This window comes from Mastacembelus armatus, chromosome 16 (assembly GCF_900324485.2).
Source record: "Mastacembelus armatus chromosome 16, fMasArm1.2, whole genome shotgun sequence".
NCBI classification, from domain to species: Eukaryota; Metazoa; Chordata; class Actinopteri; order Synbranchiformes; family Mastacembelidae; genus Mastacembelus; species Mastacembelus armatus.
The window spans coordinates 16216245-16231161 of NC_046648.1; the positions used below are offsets into that span (position 1 = coordinate 16216245).

General features: G+C 41.6%; 1 protein-coding gene across 2 annotated transcripts; it reads left to right on the forward strand.

Annotated features, from left to right (window-relative positions):
- Window positions 1–145: 145 nt before the first annotated feature.
- On the forward strand, window positions 146–12913 carry pklr (pyruvate kinase L/R). Of its 2 annotated transcripts, none has more exons than XM_026317613.1 (12): window positions 146–217; window positions 4106–4270; window positions 5123–5214; window positions 5343–5474; window positions 6693–6879; window positions 7249–7522; window positions 8242–8392; window positions 9192–9344; window positions 9458–9624; window positions 10636–10702; window positions 11826–11940; window positions 12046–12913. In XM_026317613.1, exons 2-12 carry the CDS (start codon window positions 4132–4134, stop codon window positions 12150–12152), a joined length of 1584 nt encoding a protein of 527 aa, XP_026173398.1. In that variant the 5' UTR covers window positions 146–217; window positions 4106–4131; the 3' UTR covers window positions 12153–12913. The 2 variants fall into 2 exon arrangements, with proteins under 2 accessions (XP_026173398.1, XP_026173397.1); XM_026317612.2 differs by lacking the exon at window positions 146–217 and adding an exon at window positions 1483–1997.
- Window positions 12914–14917: the final 2004 nt, after the last annotated feature.

Below are 14917 nucleotides of genomic sequence, written 5' to 3' on the forward strand. Positions count from 1 at the left end.
ACTGTATTCTCATTCACTTTGCATTCAGTCCAAAAATGTATAATGCTGTCCAGTAAAGTACCATTTCCTCCTCTCATTAGTTGCACTGTGGCTTTGCGACATTAGCACTGATGTCCACCAGGTGGCGCAAAAACTCACACGCATCCATTTATTGACATTTGTCGCTCTCGTACCTCGTCACCGTTCAGTCTTGGTTCTTGCTTCATACATCCGACAGGTTAGTCATTTCCTTTCTAAATATCTAAACTTGACAACTTTGCTGCACAGTGTCTGTACCGCGCGTTTGTAAAGCGCCGCATGCAGCGTGCCAATACGCCTTTTCATGGAACAGATTAGTTTATTTTTCAGCAGGAAAGGTTCCCAGCTGTTGGTTTCTGTCTTTCCAGATATTGATCACTTTACTTCCTTATTTCAGTTTTTTGCCTGAACGAGCTGCTCTCTAACAGAGAAACGTGTAGACATTATTTTTCCTTCCTTAGGATGAAGTGCGATGTAAGCGCGCGGGAGAAAGTTTTGATACCAATACTTTTATTTTCTTGTTGTAGGTTTTGCATTTTTAACTTGGATATGCCTAAAACCAGCGACGGATTGCTGGTCTGACAAACTTTCTCGTTGGGCCGACGCACGTTGAGGGCCCGATATAATTTAGTCAATACTTTTAAATAAAAAATATTTTGCCCATAAGGTCTACATTTACGCATTACGCAGTCCAGCCCTGAGTAAAGCTGACCTTTACTCCAGTCTTGTAATTAAGTGCCGTCACTTTTACATCTCACTGGTAGTGCACTGTGCAGAGCAGAGGGGCCAGCATGGTTAATATTCTCTTGTCTTCTCAGGAACAAAGGTCTGTTTGCCCTCTGGCTAACGATTTACACCCTCTTCCACTTCCAGCGTGCAACTCTACATCTCCATGCGCCGCTTTAAGAAACCGCTGCGAAACTTTTGAGTAAAGTGTGTCAGTGAGTGGAAGACACATGGTGTCTGTGCGCCACCTTAATCAGCTTCAGCTCTCTAAGGAGGATGTGCTTTATGTGTTTTCCGTCTAATGCCAAGTAGACAGCACAGTAGTGATGATACAGACAGAATCTCCAACTAAATCTGCAATAAGCAAAATGCACAAGATAATATTTGTCTAACCTGAAAGCTTTAAGAGTATATCTTACCTGCTTTCATTTGGCCCGTAGATTGACAGAACAATGACCAACAATTTCCCAAAGTGTCGGCCCAAAGGTTATTGTCATTAATGCTTTTAATAGATTTATAAAGGAGCAGTAAACAATTTGCAATTAGTTACAGCTTAGTTTATTCTGTGCCACTTAAACATGTACTGCGTTAAAATGATAAAACTGATAAAAATGACTCCCCTTTTTTCAGGTTGATGTCTTGAGATGTCTTTCAGTTCAAATCTCAAAAACATTGACATTTCAAAATAATGGAAAAGGCAGCAAATTCTCACACTGAGAAGCTGGGAAGAGGAAATATTTGGGATTTTTCTTATGCTTAAATGATTCTCAAATTTGTTCATTTATTCTTCTGCTGATTAATATTCACTGTATAGTTTGGAATTTAAAAAAATGTGAATTTTGAATCAAGGTTAGGGTTACATAATCTGCAGACTGTGGACAGAAAAAGTTGTACTCTGATGGTGGTAGCTGCTGGTCTATGAACACAAAGTTTTGCCATGTTTAGCCAGTCAGACTGGGCCACCTTTATCATTTGCCTCTGACAAGCAATGGATTCCCTCCAAATGGTGTGAGTGGGAGGAGAGAGGCAGGGGCATCAGAAGGGTCAGAGGGTAAAAATGAATCAAAGCAGTTGTCCAGGGTTGTTCTGGTGATACAAGACTTAGAGAATGATTAGTGCAAAATGTAAGAACAAGGAAAGATAAAGACAGAATTCTAAAAAAATACAGCACAAAATCCAAGAAACCTTAAAATAAACTGGTAGAGGAGAAGGAACTACAAGGTGGATACGAATAGTTTATTCACTCAATATGGGTAAGTGGACCGAGGTCATACAACTTTTTAATTCATTTGATTTGCAAGAAGTTTTTGAGTACCTTTGTTTAGTGATTGATCATTTCCGATTTTCCAATACCAGTCATTAGGCATTATCAATTTACTCATTATATATATATCCATCCATCCATTATCTATACCCACTCAATCCTTAACCAGGGTCACGGGGATCTGCTGGAGCCTATTCCAGCTTTCTTTCGAGTGGAAGGCAGGGATACACCCTGGACAGGTCACCAGTCCATTACAGGGCCACATTTAGACACCGAGACAAACAACCACACACACTCACACTCACTCCGATGGGCAATTCAGAGTCACAGATCAATCTAAATAACATACATGTTTTTGGACTGTGGGAGGAAACCGGAGTACCCAGAGTAAACCCACGCAAGCACAGGGAGAACATGCAAACTCCACACAGAAAGGCCAGGTTGCGAACCCAGGACCTTCTTGCTGTGAGGTGCTGACAGTGCTAACCACTCATCCACTGTGCTGCCCTCATTATATTATGCGTTTATCAGTTATGTCTTTTAAACCAGCAGGTCATTGCACGCATGCAGTGACCTGTGTTCATGCAGGGAAGAGACCAAGTGCGAACAGGTCATTCCTCCTGGTACGCTGTGTTCACGCCCATCATGTAGTTCACCTTTCTTATCAGTCATAAACGCTGTGTGTTGACTGATGTTTTGCAACATCCGTGTCTTTGGTCTAATCCAATGCCTGCTGTGTTTATAGTCCAGTAACAGGTACCTGGGTGTGAGTGCATGTGTGTGTGTGACTTTGCAGGTGTATGTGTGTGTTTCCATGCATACACTCTGGGATGTGTCAGAGGAAGCTCTCAGTGGGACACACAATGATGTGTGCAGCAGTGCGGCAGAACTGGGTCACAGGGAGGTGGAGAGAGACAGAGAAAAGACACAAAGAGAGAAACACCGACAGCTTCCGAATCCACAGGATAGAGGAGCTGAGCATGTTCGCCTCATCCTGCAAAACCTTCACTCCTCATTTTCATCAGGGAGTTTCCTCTGTGATTTCAGGATATGTCCTTTTCAGTTTTTGACTTCAATGGGCTTTGGAACAATTAGCACTTCAAACATTATACAAGACACCGGTTAAGAGACTTAACATGGAAACAAATGAACAAAACATACAGTGTGTCTATTTATTTAGCAGAAGTAGGTCTACAATCATCCTTGTCTGATCCCCCCCCCCCCTTGTCTTCACCTTTTTAGTCCTGTTGTGCTGTTAGCATCAACCTTGTGTGGCAGGTTCTCCTCTCTGCTCTTTGCTCTCTCCTTCCCCTTTGGTGGCAGAAATTGCAGGCTTGACTGACTGTGACATCCTTTAAAATGGATGCCATTATGCTCACTCAAAGACCTCGGCCAGGTAATCAAATACTGAGTATGAAAAGACACGGACTCCATTCACTGGTTTGTTTGCATCCCAAATATATTAGAATGAATTGAAATTCACTTGTTTATAGAAATATTCTAGTTTGAATAATCTACACTTTAGAACATATGTTTATATACATAGTGGTCCAGTGACTATATGTCTATGTAACAAGTAGTTGCTCATAAGGATAAAACAACTAAAAATTAATGACCCAGCGTTTTTTTCAACTCACTGTTTTGTTTTTTTTGGACTGTTAACACATCTTTAACAATCAGTACTTATTGTTGTTTGGGAATTGTTGTTTTTCAGTGTTATTTTCTCTCTTCATTCTTTCGTGTTTTGCTTGTGGAGAATTTGTTGGCCTTGTGCTGCTGAGGATGAGAAAAACTCTGACAGAATGGATAGTTTGAGTGCCACTTTTTAATAAAGCTGTGTGAGGAATCTCAATCTTGTCTACCAGTGTGAAAAACAGTGTGATTTATTTCCTTTGTTTCAAATGTCAGTCCAAAACCCTTCTAATCCTCCACAGAGTTAGTATCAGACTATATCATAACACTTAGAGTGTTGTTGTTCCTGTACATTGTTAAGACAGAAATTACACACCTTCTTTTCTGTTGTGTAGGTGTGTAGGTCAGTAGTTGACAGTGCAGTTTTCATGTATTCAACCTGCTGACAATTCTCTGGTGCTACAGCTTGTATCAGGCGCTACTCAGAGGTGATGACGCTGCCGGACTCTTTCATCCAACGCCAGCAGCTGGACGCCAGCATGGCTGACACCTTCCTGGAGCATCTCTGCCTGCTGGACATTGACCAGGAGCCAATCACAGCACGCAACACCAGCATAATCTGCACCATCGGTGAGTGCCACAACCGCTCACAGACAGCAAGTCTCAGTTTCAAGTTTGTTTTCTAGCAACTGTTACATGTCATCACAGGCTCCCTGTTAGACAGCCAGCTACTGGGTGTGTTGGCAGGGTTTGATTCGTGACTGTGGCTCTTTGGAGCACTCACTGCTTTCCTTCTGCCCAGAAAAAAAGACAAAATAATTACAAGAAAATATAATAAACAAATTGCTTCTTAGTTTGTCCAGATCGTTTATTTGATTCCCCAGCAGTCTGTTTAATTTGCCTAGTACAATTTCAGGAAAATATAAATAAATGGTGAAAAGGGCCCATTATAATTTTAGGTCCAAGCCAACATTGTGAAATGTTGTAAAATAATTTGGTTTTAGTTTGAGCAGTAATTGAAATTGTCAGTTTTCAATAAATCAACCTATTGTTTCAGCTCAATTTTAATATAAAATGTCTTTTCACTTACTGATGAAGAAAATCTGAGGTTCAGAATAGAAACTCAAACAGCCACAGTTGCTTCTAAGATATATTGTTTATTCTGGCATGTCAGGAGCATGCTGACGACAGTTCACACTTGATGGATTGTAAACGACATGTTATCAGGAATGCAAGCATCTTGGGAGGCTCCACACTGAATCTGTTCCAACCAGCTCACCCATACACACATGAGACAACATCTCACGTCACACATGCCCTTGAATCTTCCTTATTGATGGAGCACAGTGTTCCATAAGCTGTGCCAGAGATAAAATACTGTACATCTATGTCTTAACTCACTGGAATCATAAAGTGTTACATAAAGAGTTTCTGACACATATATGAATGAACTTCCAGCAAAATTACTCCTCTTTACTTCAGGTCCTGCATCCCGATCTGTCGCCAAACTACAGGAGATGATCAAAGCAGGAATGGATATTGCTCGTTTGAATTTCTCTCATGGCTCACATGAAGTACGTACTGCATTAATGAGTATGAGTTTTTGGGTATCATTTCTCATTTGCAGTATTTATACATATGTTGTCTTTCAGTCGGTCATGCACTGATTCTCTGTATGTCTGTCTTTTTATGTGTCTGTCAGTATCACGGTGAAACCATCAAAAACATCAGAGAGGTGGTGGAGACGATAACCTCTGACCCATTGTATTATCGTCCAGTTGCCATCGCCTTGGATACGAAGGGTCCGGAGATCCGTACCGGTTTAGTGAAAGGGGTGATGATCTTATGCTTCATTTACCAAGCTGTCTAAACCTAATCAATCAGTCAGGTGTAAGAGGTGCAGAAAATATGTTGAGTGATTTGTACAATACATCAGTTTTTACAAGTTGCTCCCTACTTTTCCTTAAAGACTACAGCGGATTGTGCTGCTGAACAAATAACCCCAAACTGTTGGAAATTAATTCATTCCTTGATTAGCTCACTAAATGATGACATGCTGTGTGAGATGCACACACACAGCATCATCTTGTTATGCTTCTTCTACAGTCTGTTGAACAGCTTAATTGGATGATAAAATAGTCACTAACACTTTATATAAAATTGTATGTGAATGTAGTTCTATATGTATCAACTATATGTAGTATAGTACAGGGTATATATATATATATATATTTATGTACTGAGTTGTGCATGTTTTAAGCCTATACAGTATAAAGTCAGTCATGTTATTATCATCACAACATATATCATCACTCAGACCCCCCAGACCGTGACCTTACCAGAAAGGTAAAACACAAACGGATGCTGGAACTCAGTATAGCAACAAATCACATATAACAGCAGGTGTCAGTCCGGCTCAGCCCAGGATGTGGCTTCGCAACAACAAACATCTATCTAAGGACACCAGTGTGAAATATTTGATTTTAGTTCCTTCTTTAACATGAGCAACTGATCATTGGTGCAGATATATCAGTCATCACATCACATCAGGACTTGCCACATGCTAGTTAAGTAAATATTTATTTAGAATAATAGCAAAGCATAAAACTACACCTTAACAAATTTATTTTTTCCAAATTTGTGCTCGAGTTTTTTGTTTTGTTTACATGTGGTGAACAATATACAGGAAAGTTTGTATGTATATGTCTATCTGAAGACTCAGTCCTGCAAAGATAAGCATAAAACAACACTTAGAAGAAACTTTGTACTTGTACCATAGGTTCTACCTACAATTTTACCTGAGCAGCTAGTAATGATACATACACCTTCTATTGGTTTGTGAATATGATATATTACCATAAAATGCTATTTAATGCATCACTTAGCTTAGAAATTACTTCTTTCTTTAGTCATTAACTGGCCCTCATGTGTACCTTGCTTTTAGAAATGTGGTGATAATTGAGAGATAATAGTGTTTACCTAAAGGCAGGCAGCATTACACTTCTTCCCATGTGTGTCTGTCTGTGGTGTGTGTGTCTGTCTGTTTGCACAGAAAGTGGAGGGGGAGGTGGAGCTGGAAAAGGGCAGCCATGTTCGTGTGGTGACAGCAGAGAGTGACAAAGACAAGACAGACGGAAAGATTATCTGGGTGGACTATCCCAGCCTGCCCAAAGTCCTCAAGAATGGAGGAAAGATCTACATTGATGATGGCCTCATTGGCCTCAGAGTCACAGAAATAGGTAATACACATTACACTGACTTTAACAAACCTGTGCAAAGTGTGCCTGTCCTCTGCTGTTGCACATCTGCATTCAAAGATTACATTTTTCTAATATGCTATAATTTGCCCCTGGAATCTTCTATTTCCTCAACTAAATCTCATTCCCCACTATTGTGCTAGTCTTCAAATCAAGTCCAAGGCGCTACAGTCAGCTATAATCACTGCGTGACATAATAGTTAATGCTTGAATCTATATTATGTAGTCTCTAATTTTAAAGACTTGGGAGACTTCTTTCCAGTTTGTAGGTGTGATAATAACAGGATGGGATCCTAATTTTGAGATAATGTACTTGACCTCTTACTTTCTCTGACTCCTCGTCCTCTGCAGGCTCTGACTGGGTGGACACAGTGGTTGAGGCCGGTGGCGTGCTCTGCAGTCGTAAAGGTGTTAATCTTCCCGGCTGTGACCTGATTGGCATGCGGGCAGTCAGCGAGCATGATGAGGCTGACCTGAGGTTTGGGGTGTCCCAGGGTGTTGACATGGTGTTCGCCAGTTTTGTTCGCTCGGCCCAGGATGTCAAAGACGTACGGCGAGCTCTGGGGCCGCATGGACAAGACATTAAAGTGATCAGCAAAGTGGAAAGCCGGCAAGGGGTTCAGAAGTGAGTCAAGGAAATGATTTTTGAATTTAAACCTTTTAATGGCAGGTTTTTGAGCAATAAATCAGCTTGAGGCAATGAGTCTTTCATAATGAAGCTGTGACAGGAATCCACTGCTGATGGCAGTCTGTCCCTCCCTCAGCTGTCAGTGATGGATATGTGTCAACTCTGGATTTTACACATCCAAGATAAGCAATCTGTGTGGCTGTCTGTGTGAGTTATAGCTGCCACTTAATATATCTGAACCAGTTTACGTCACAGCTCTCATGGCTTATCTTTAACTTTCCCCTCCGCTCGCTCGCTGCTGACAGTTTAACTATGGCTTTAATTTAAACAGTGTTTGTTTTTTAGATTGGATCATAAAGATTCAGTTTTGCATGGTCATGATACCATGTGTCAACATTTGGTGTGAAAAGTCCTGTTTTACATCTCATAACACCTTCCTGCTGTTGCTCTTTTAAACCGTTCACATACGGATTATTTGTGGTTTAAACCATAATGCAACACTGTCTTCTATTATTTTTCAGAAGCAGTTTGTAAAATCATGTTGTTGCACATCAAGATATTGCCTTTTAATGTTTGACAGAGGGTGCACAGAAACAACCAGTCATTGTTTTGGTTCTATTTCCTCATTCCTGCCGACTCCTCTGTTTGTGCTCTTTTCCAGCTCCCTCGTCTTTTTTGTTTTTATCGCAAACACTCATTTCTAATCTGTCTCTCAGTTTTGAGGAGATCCTGGCCGAAAGCGATGGCGTGATGGTTGCCAGGGGCGACCTGGGGATTGAGATCCCAGTAGAGAAAGTCTTCATCGCCCAGAAGATGATGATCGGGAGATGCAACTCTGCCGGCAAGCCTGTCATCTGTGCCACGCAGGTCAGAGCCACACAAAAACACACGCCCACAGAAAAGAGGATGCAAAAATGACACAATATGCAAATTTAGACTCTAAATACAGTGTTAGCCAATCAAATGTCAAATGGGTCCAAGTAAACTAACATTAAAACCTAACAGGCACACATTAACCTTACACTCCTGCATAATGTACTCACACAAACACATACTCAGTTGTCCAATAAACTTACGCTCAAGCACATACACATTTCCTCTCCTTCACACCCTTCTTTCATTACACACACATGCACACACCTTCCTGCAGCCATGTTGAGTCACAGTGCTGTATCTTGTTTATGCTAGAGCTCTTGACTCGGAGTGACAGCATTATAACAGGTTTGGTATTCGAGACCTGAGCCCACAAACGACACCCACACACATACTGTACACAGATCTGCATTAGCAGTAGCTTCTTAACTACAAAAAAACACAGGCTCTCAGGCAACACCGTGAGCTTCCTCATTTTCCAACTGTTTGTCTTGAATTTTGATTCATAATACTGAGTCTCTGGTATGCCAGTAACGGTTGTCCAGGGTCATATTTGTCTGCCTCATTTTTAATGAGCTCTCATTTATCCTCCATCACTGTCCATCTGTCCCCAAACCCATTAGCTTCTCTTTTCATTCCCATTGACATCTGTGTCTCATCTTGGACAAAAATTGACATAAGATTCAGAATGTCTTATTTTTAAAGGGTGTTAATACCTTTATAGCATCTGATGGAGACATTTTGTGGTTAAACAGGCTAGAGTGGAGCTGATGTATTCTGTGTGTGGTCGTAGATGCTGGAGAGCATGGTAGCCCACGCACGGCCAACTAGAGCAGAGGGCAGTGACGTCGCCAATGCCGTGCTGGATGGAGCAGACTGTGTAATGCTATCTGGGGAGACCGCCAAGGGACAGTTTCCCGTGGAAGCAGTTGCGATGATGCACTCGGTGTGTGTTTCTGTGCATGCATGATGTCCATTCTGTTACATCTGACTTAGTGCCCTCTGATAACGCTCTTCCCTTCTGCCTCCCCGCACATCCTCGCTCTTTGGCTCTCTCAGATCTGCAGAGAGGCAGAGGCAGCCATTTTTCACCAGCAACTGTTTGAGGAGTTGCGTCGCCTCACTCCCCTCTCCTCTGACCCCACAGAGGTCACAGCCATCGGGGCTGTAGAGTCCTCTTTCAAATGCTGTGCTGGGGCCATCATAGTCCTCACCACCAGCAGCAGGTGTGTACAATAGAATAAAGTCAAGACTGGACGATCCTGCAAAACCTTGTATTATTATCAGTTCTTATGTTGAATGTTAAATAACTTTGTTTTACTTAATTATTTGGGGAAGAATGCTTATGAACTGTCTGTGTGAGACTTTAATGAGAAGACATCACTCTCATGTACATTAAATATGTACCTGCTAGTTAGTTTAGCTTAGCATAAATACTGGAAACAAATGGAAACTGCTAGCCTGCTTCTGGGATCAGTAACTTCCTGGAGGTTTGCAATAGGCCCTGATCCAGAAATATTCCAGTATATACAACAGTAACAGTAAAACATTTACTTTACAAGTTACTTTAGTTTTTGTACAGATAACTTATTTATTAGTGAGCTCTGATTAAATGAGTAAACATTACATTTTTTCTCTCACTGCAAAACTACAATGTACAGGCTCTTTACAGGTTGTAGCAATAGATGTTTTTCACACAGCAAAGCAACAGATTGAATATTGCAGTGTTATTGCCGCTTTTACGTCCTCAGGGGTGATTTTTTTTGTGCTGACTAGAATGTTTTATTGCTCTCCCCTTATGTTTTCGTGTATTTTCTCTGTCTTCTGTTTGCTTACTGTGGAAACTTCACTCCCCTACCTGCCACAGTAAAGATGCCTTCGGAAACGTATACAAACATCTCGTGACATGTTTTAAACATCTGGTGGTATCGGTGCTTTAGTCACAAAAGCTGCTCGGTTGGTTGGTGTTTCAGTAGGAGCATGTGGGTAAAGCATCAGATTCCTCCAGCACCATCATCAAAACGCTAAACAAAGAAGTATCTTTTAGAAGAAAGGTCTTCATTCCTTAGAGTGTGGCCTCTTGGAGAGTTTATACCATATAGTAGTGAAGATATTCTGGCAAATCACAGAGGCTCAACAACTTACTAAGACATCTGACAGCTCTTTTTTCTGGAAACATTGCTCATGTCTGTCTGCAATGATTATTTACTTTACATTCTCATCTCTGCATACTGCAGATCAGCGCATCTCCTGTCCAGGTACCGGCCACGCTGTCCCATCATTGCCGTCACCAGAAGCCCTCAGGTACTGTCTGCTCCTAAAAACTGAATAGCAGTTTGACTTTTATTGCAGTGCGTTAGTCCTGCCAGACTGTTCATAACCCACACATTTCAAACACTGCCTCACACACTGTTCACTCAGACAGTGAACAGTGTGTGATTGAGTCAGTACTTACGTCTGTTGCTGTGCATGCTGACAGTACTAAAGATGTCCGATTGCCCTCCCTGGCTCATTGAGATATTTATGAATTCTACTTTATTGGAGTGTTTATGTTTTATGGAGCTTTTTACTGAGGTTTTTTTTGTTCTGAGGCAGCTGCTGTAAACATGCACTCAGTCAGTCACTGAGTGTCTCATAAAGTCGTCTGTGATTACCTATAATTTTAAAGTCATGTGGTGTTAATTCATATAAAACCTCCCTGGGCAAATGTATAATCAAACCCTTTTTAGTGTCAACATGTTTGTAAGTTACATCACTCCAGACCATTATTTTAATATTTTATTAAAACGCAAAGTTAAGGGTGAAGTTAATTTAATTAAAAGGGTTTATCTACTGGGAAGTTTCTGTAATATCAAATTATTTATTAATTGTGTACAAAGTAAAATTTTGGCCTGCACTAGCAAACATTGATTTTTTTGAGGTTGAGGTTACCTTGCCTTGGACTAAAATGTCAGTGAAAGGGAAATTGGTCTCACAGTGGTAGATCTGGAGGTTGCGCAAGAAAAAATTGCGAGATAATTCTGCTGCACAAAGCAATGTGAGTATTATAGATTTTGCTGTGAAATACTGGGTGGTTTCACCTGCTCAGGGATCTAAAAATATTTCAACAGAAACGGTCAGAGAGGAAAAGTCACTACTTGATTAAACTAATCATAACTTATTAAAACCATAACCTCTGAAGTATATGTATTTTTAAGAACTGACAAGTCAAAAGGGTTGGAAACAACTGTATTAGTTTCATTATGTGCTTTAAATCCTTTATAACTCCCAGACTTTTGTCACCATACAACCCCCACCTCAAGCAAGGAAAAAAAAATCAAATCTAGCATTGTAGTAATTTGGCCAAAATAAAGCATTATATTAATGTAAAAAAATCCTGACAGTGTTGCTGAACATTAAGTCCGTTTGTCCTTGTTCTCTCCCTCAGGTGGCCCGTCAGTCCCAGCTGTTAAGAGGAGTATTTCCTGCCCTCTTCCACCCTCTGCCTGCTCCAGTCTGGGCCGACGATGTGGACAACAGGGTCAACTTTGGCATGAACATAGGTCAGTATCTGTAGGCTGATTTTGTTCTTATTGTATGCATTTATTAGCATCTCAAATTTATAAACTCCGATACTGTCTTCTCTGTCTCCTCACCCACCCCCATAGGGAAAGCAAGAGGGTTCTTCAAATCAGGCGACATGGTGATTGTGGTGACCGGCTGGATCCCAGGGTCTGGTCACACTAACATTATGAGGGCGGTGAATGTCCCATAACACAGTAATCTTACTGGACTGTAAATCTGGTATTCCAAGTGCGTTAAAGCCTCTTTAAGATGGATCCTATAACACTAATTAGGCCTTCCAGCCTATTTGCTGCATTTTTTTATGTGAAAAATATTTAACTAAAAAATGAATATTGTCTGTTTCCCTGCCATTGTTGAAGCCTGTCATTACTGGTAGCCTTTATAGAATTTGGAGATAAGGCTTTCATTCCTGTCCATACTCTATGTTGGTGTGATTGTTTTGGCTATAATGAGTCATGTCAGGAAATGTGATGATGATGATGGGTGGTGGACTGCACCCTTTTTGTTCAATGAGTTGACCCGGATGCCCACATCTGCATACTCTTCTCCCATAAACCAATTATTGGTGGTCCTGTGTGGGGCTTTCTCAGGTCTGGTGATACTTTATGTGGCACTTTGGTCTTTTTTCTGCAGACCTCCTCCTTCTTTGCTGTTTCCTTTCCAGCTCTGCAGGAGCCTCCCTCTGCTGCTGTTGATCTCCTTTATCTTCATTTGCTTTCTACCACTAACAGTTACAACTACATAGTATCAGTCACTATAGGTGACTTAATGAAAATGTATCTTTCAGACACATTTAAGGGACTCGTATCTTTATCCTTCCAATTGAGGCCTGTACTTTTTACTGTTATTGCTGTGTAAGATGCAACTTAATGTTGTAGCCAGTTGATGCAATGTTGGTTTCAACTAATTTACACATTGCTGTCTGGTTTATCTATAAAATGACATATTTGATATTATCGTATGTTTTGTATTATGCAATCTTAATCAGCAGAAACAGTAGTTGGTTACTTTGAAGTTGTTATAATTTGTGAGCGTAGTGTGTTATTCACCACTTAGCTCTAAAGTTTATAAGGTTTTAAATTAGCAAGTGACACATTTTGTACTTTATTTAAAAAAAAAAAAATTGGCTGCAACACAACATCTGTAAAGTCTTTTTAATTTCACTGCCAACATAGATCAACACTGGAAAATTAGCATTTATTATTCCAGGGGAAGGCTATAAAACAATTTGTGCTTTATCTAGTCTGCCTCAGGTTCGTTTGGATCAGACAGCTTTTAATTAGCACCATCTGATTGTATTTGATTTATGTGCAGTGGGTTTTTATATCTGTCCTCGATGACTTCCCACCATTGTTACAAAGCCTTGATGTTTTCCCAGAGATTTAAATAAAGTTTCATCATCGCTCTCTCCACCACGCGCTCCTTCTGCATTGGTGAGAGAGGATGACGCGCGACCTGTACCTGCGAGGGATGCGTGCGTCCTGCGCCGGCCTGGGCACTCGGTCTTGGGGGACGGATGATGAGGATGCGGATGCCATGGCAACAGGCCGATTACATCCAAACCTTTAAATGCACATTTATTTATTTAATATGCCATCCGCATGCGTTGCACGCCTATGTGGACGTGCCTGCTCGACCTCTGGGTGTTGAGTCCGAGTGAGAAGTGAATTTCGGCTTTGAACTGTACTTCATCGGCTCTGAGCAGTCTGCGAAGGAACAGCCACCGCTCAACAAGTTGTTTATTTAAAAGGGGCTTTTGAATTTACTAAAGCTCACCGTTTTACCTTAGAGCAGTTTGTTCTGTTGAAATTAAAAGCCTACCTATATGTCCCCCGTGTCATAGGAGCAGAAGAGACATCGCGGTGTCCCTGTAGTCTGGATAACATGTCAATGAAAGTCGGCAGCAGCGGGAATACAGGGCAGCGGCTGCTGATGAGAGCACAGATCAGACTATGAAAACCTGAAGTTAATACCGGGATCAGTTTGACTAAATCTCCCCTGGCTGTCTGACCGCTTCAGAAAAAAATTCAGCGCGTCTTCCATCGTGATGAGTGTTTTTTTTTTTTTTTTTTTATCCGCTTGGATGCTGGAAATGACAACGCGCCGCGGATTCCGTGAAAACGTGGGTTAGATTCCATCTAATCTAATGATGTGATTTGCTTTCGCCGTCTTGTGTGTCTTGTCTTGGGTTTGTGCGTGATACTGGTTGCTAACAATGTGCGTGTCTAAATGAGTATGTGCGCCCGGTGCGTGCCTATTATGTGCGTCCCTTATGTCCATTAACAACCCTTCCTCCTGACATAGGATCAAGTGTCCTTGTCATTCATCCGCGGATGAATGTTCCCCACTGGACCACCTTACCGCTCAGATCAGCTCTTATATAATGTCATATGCTGAAAACAGCCAAATTGGATAATAAGCCTGGACATATAGGCTACACAGACAGCACGGCCACTGAGCGGCGTCCTCTGTTATCTACTAAACACTGGGAATCCGGTGCCAATATGCCCGCTGTCGGAGCGCTGAGGGCGGCTGTGAAGAGGAGAGGGAGGGCCTCGGGCGGAGAGCAGCGTTTCAAGGACGAGGAAGGAGGAATGTTACAGAAACATCTGTGAGGACAAACCAGACACTTAGAGAGAAGAGGAAGAGAGAAGCTGGCGTCGCGCTGACCGGGTTAAAAATTTAATGTCTGGACGGGGGCTTTTTCCAAGGGCACTGAGGTAAGGATGGCCACATCGGTGGACAGAAGGTGGAGGTGTGAGCTGTCGGCTCCCGGAGAATGACTAGAGACACAGGGGACACTTTTCTTTAGCTTCTTTAGTTAGCATCCACATTGACATTGACATTCTCACCTATGTCATATAGACCGGTATACTATACTAAACAATAGTTTTCCTGAGGGGGCGGGAGTTACAGGTTATATTCACCCTCCCCTCACCCTCCTCCTCCTTGGGC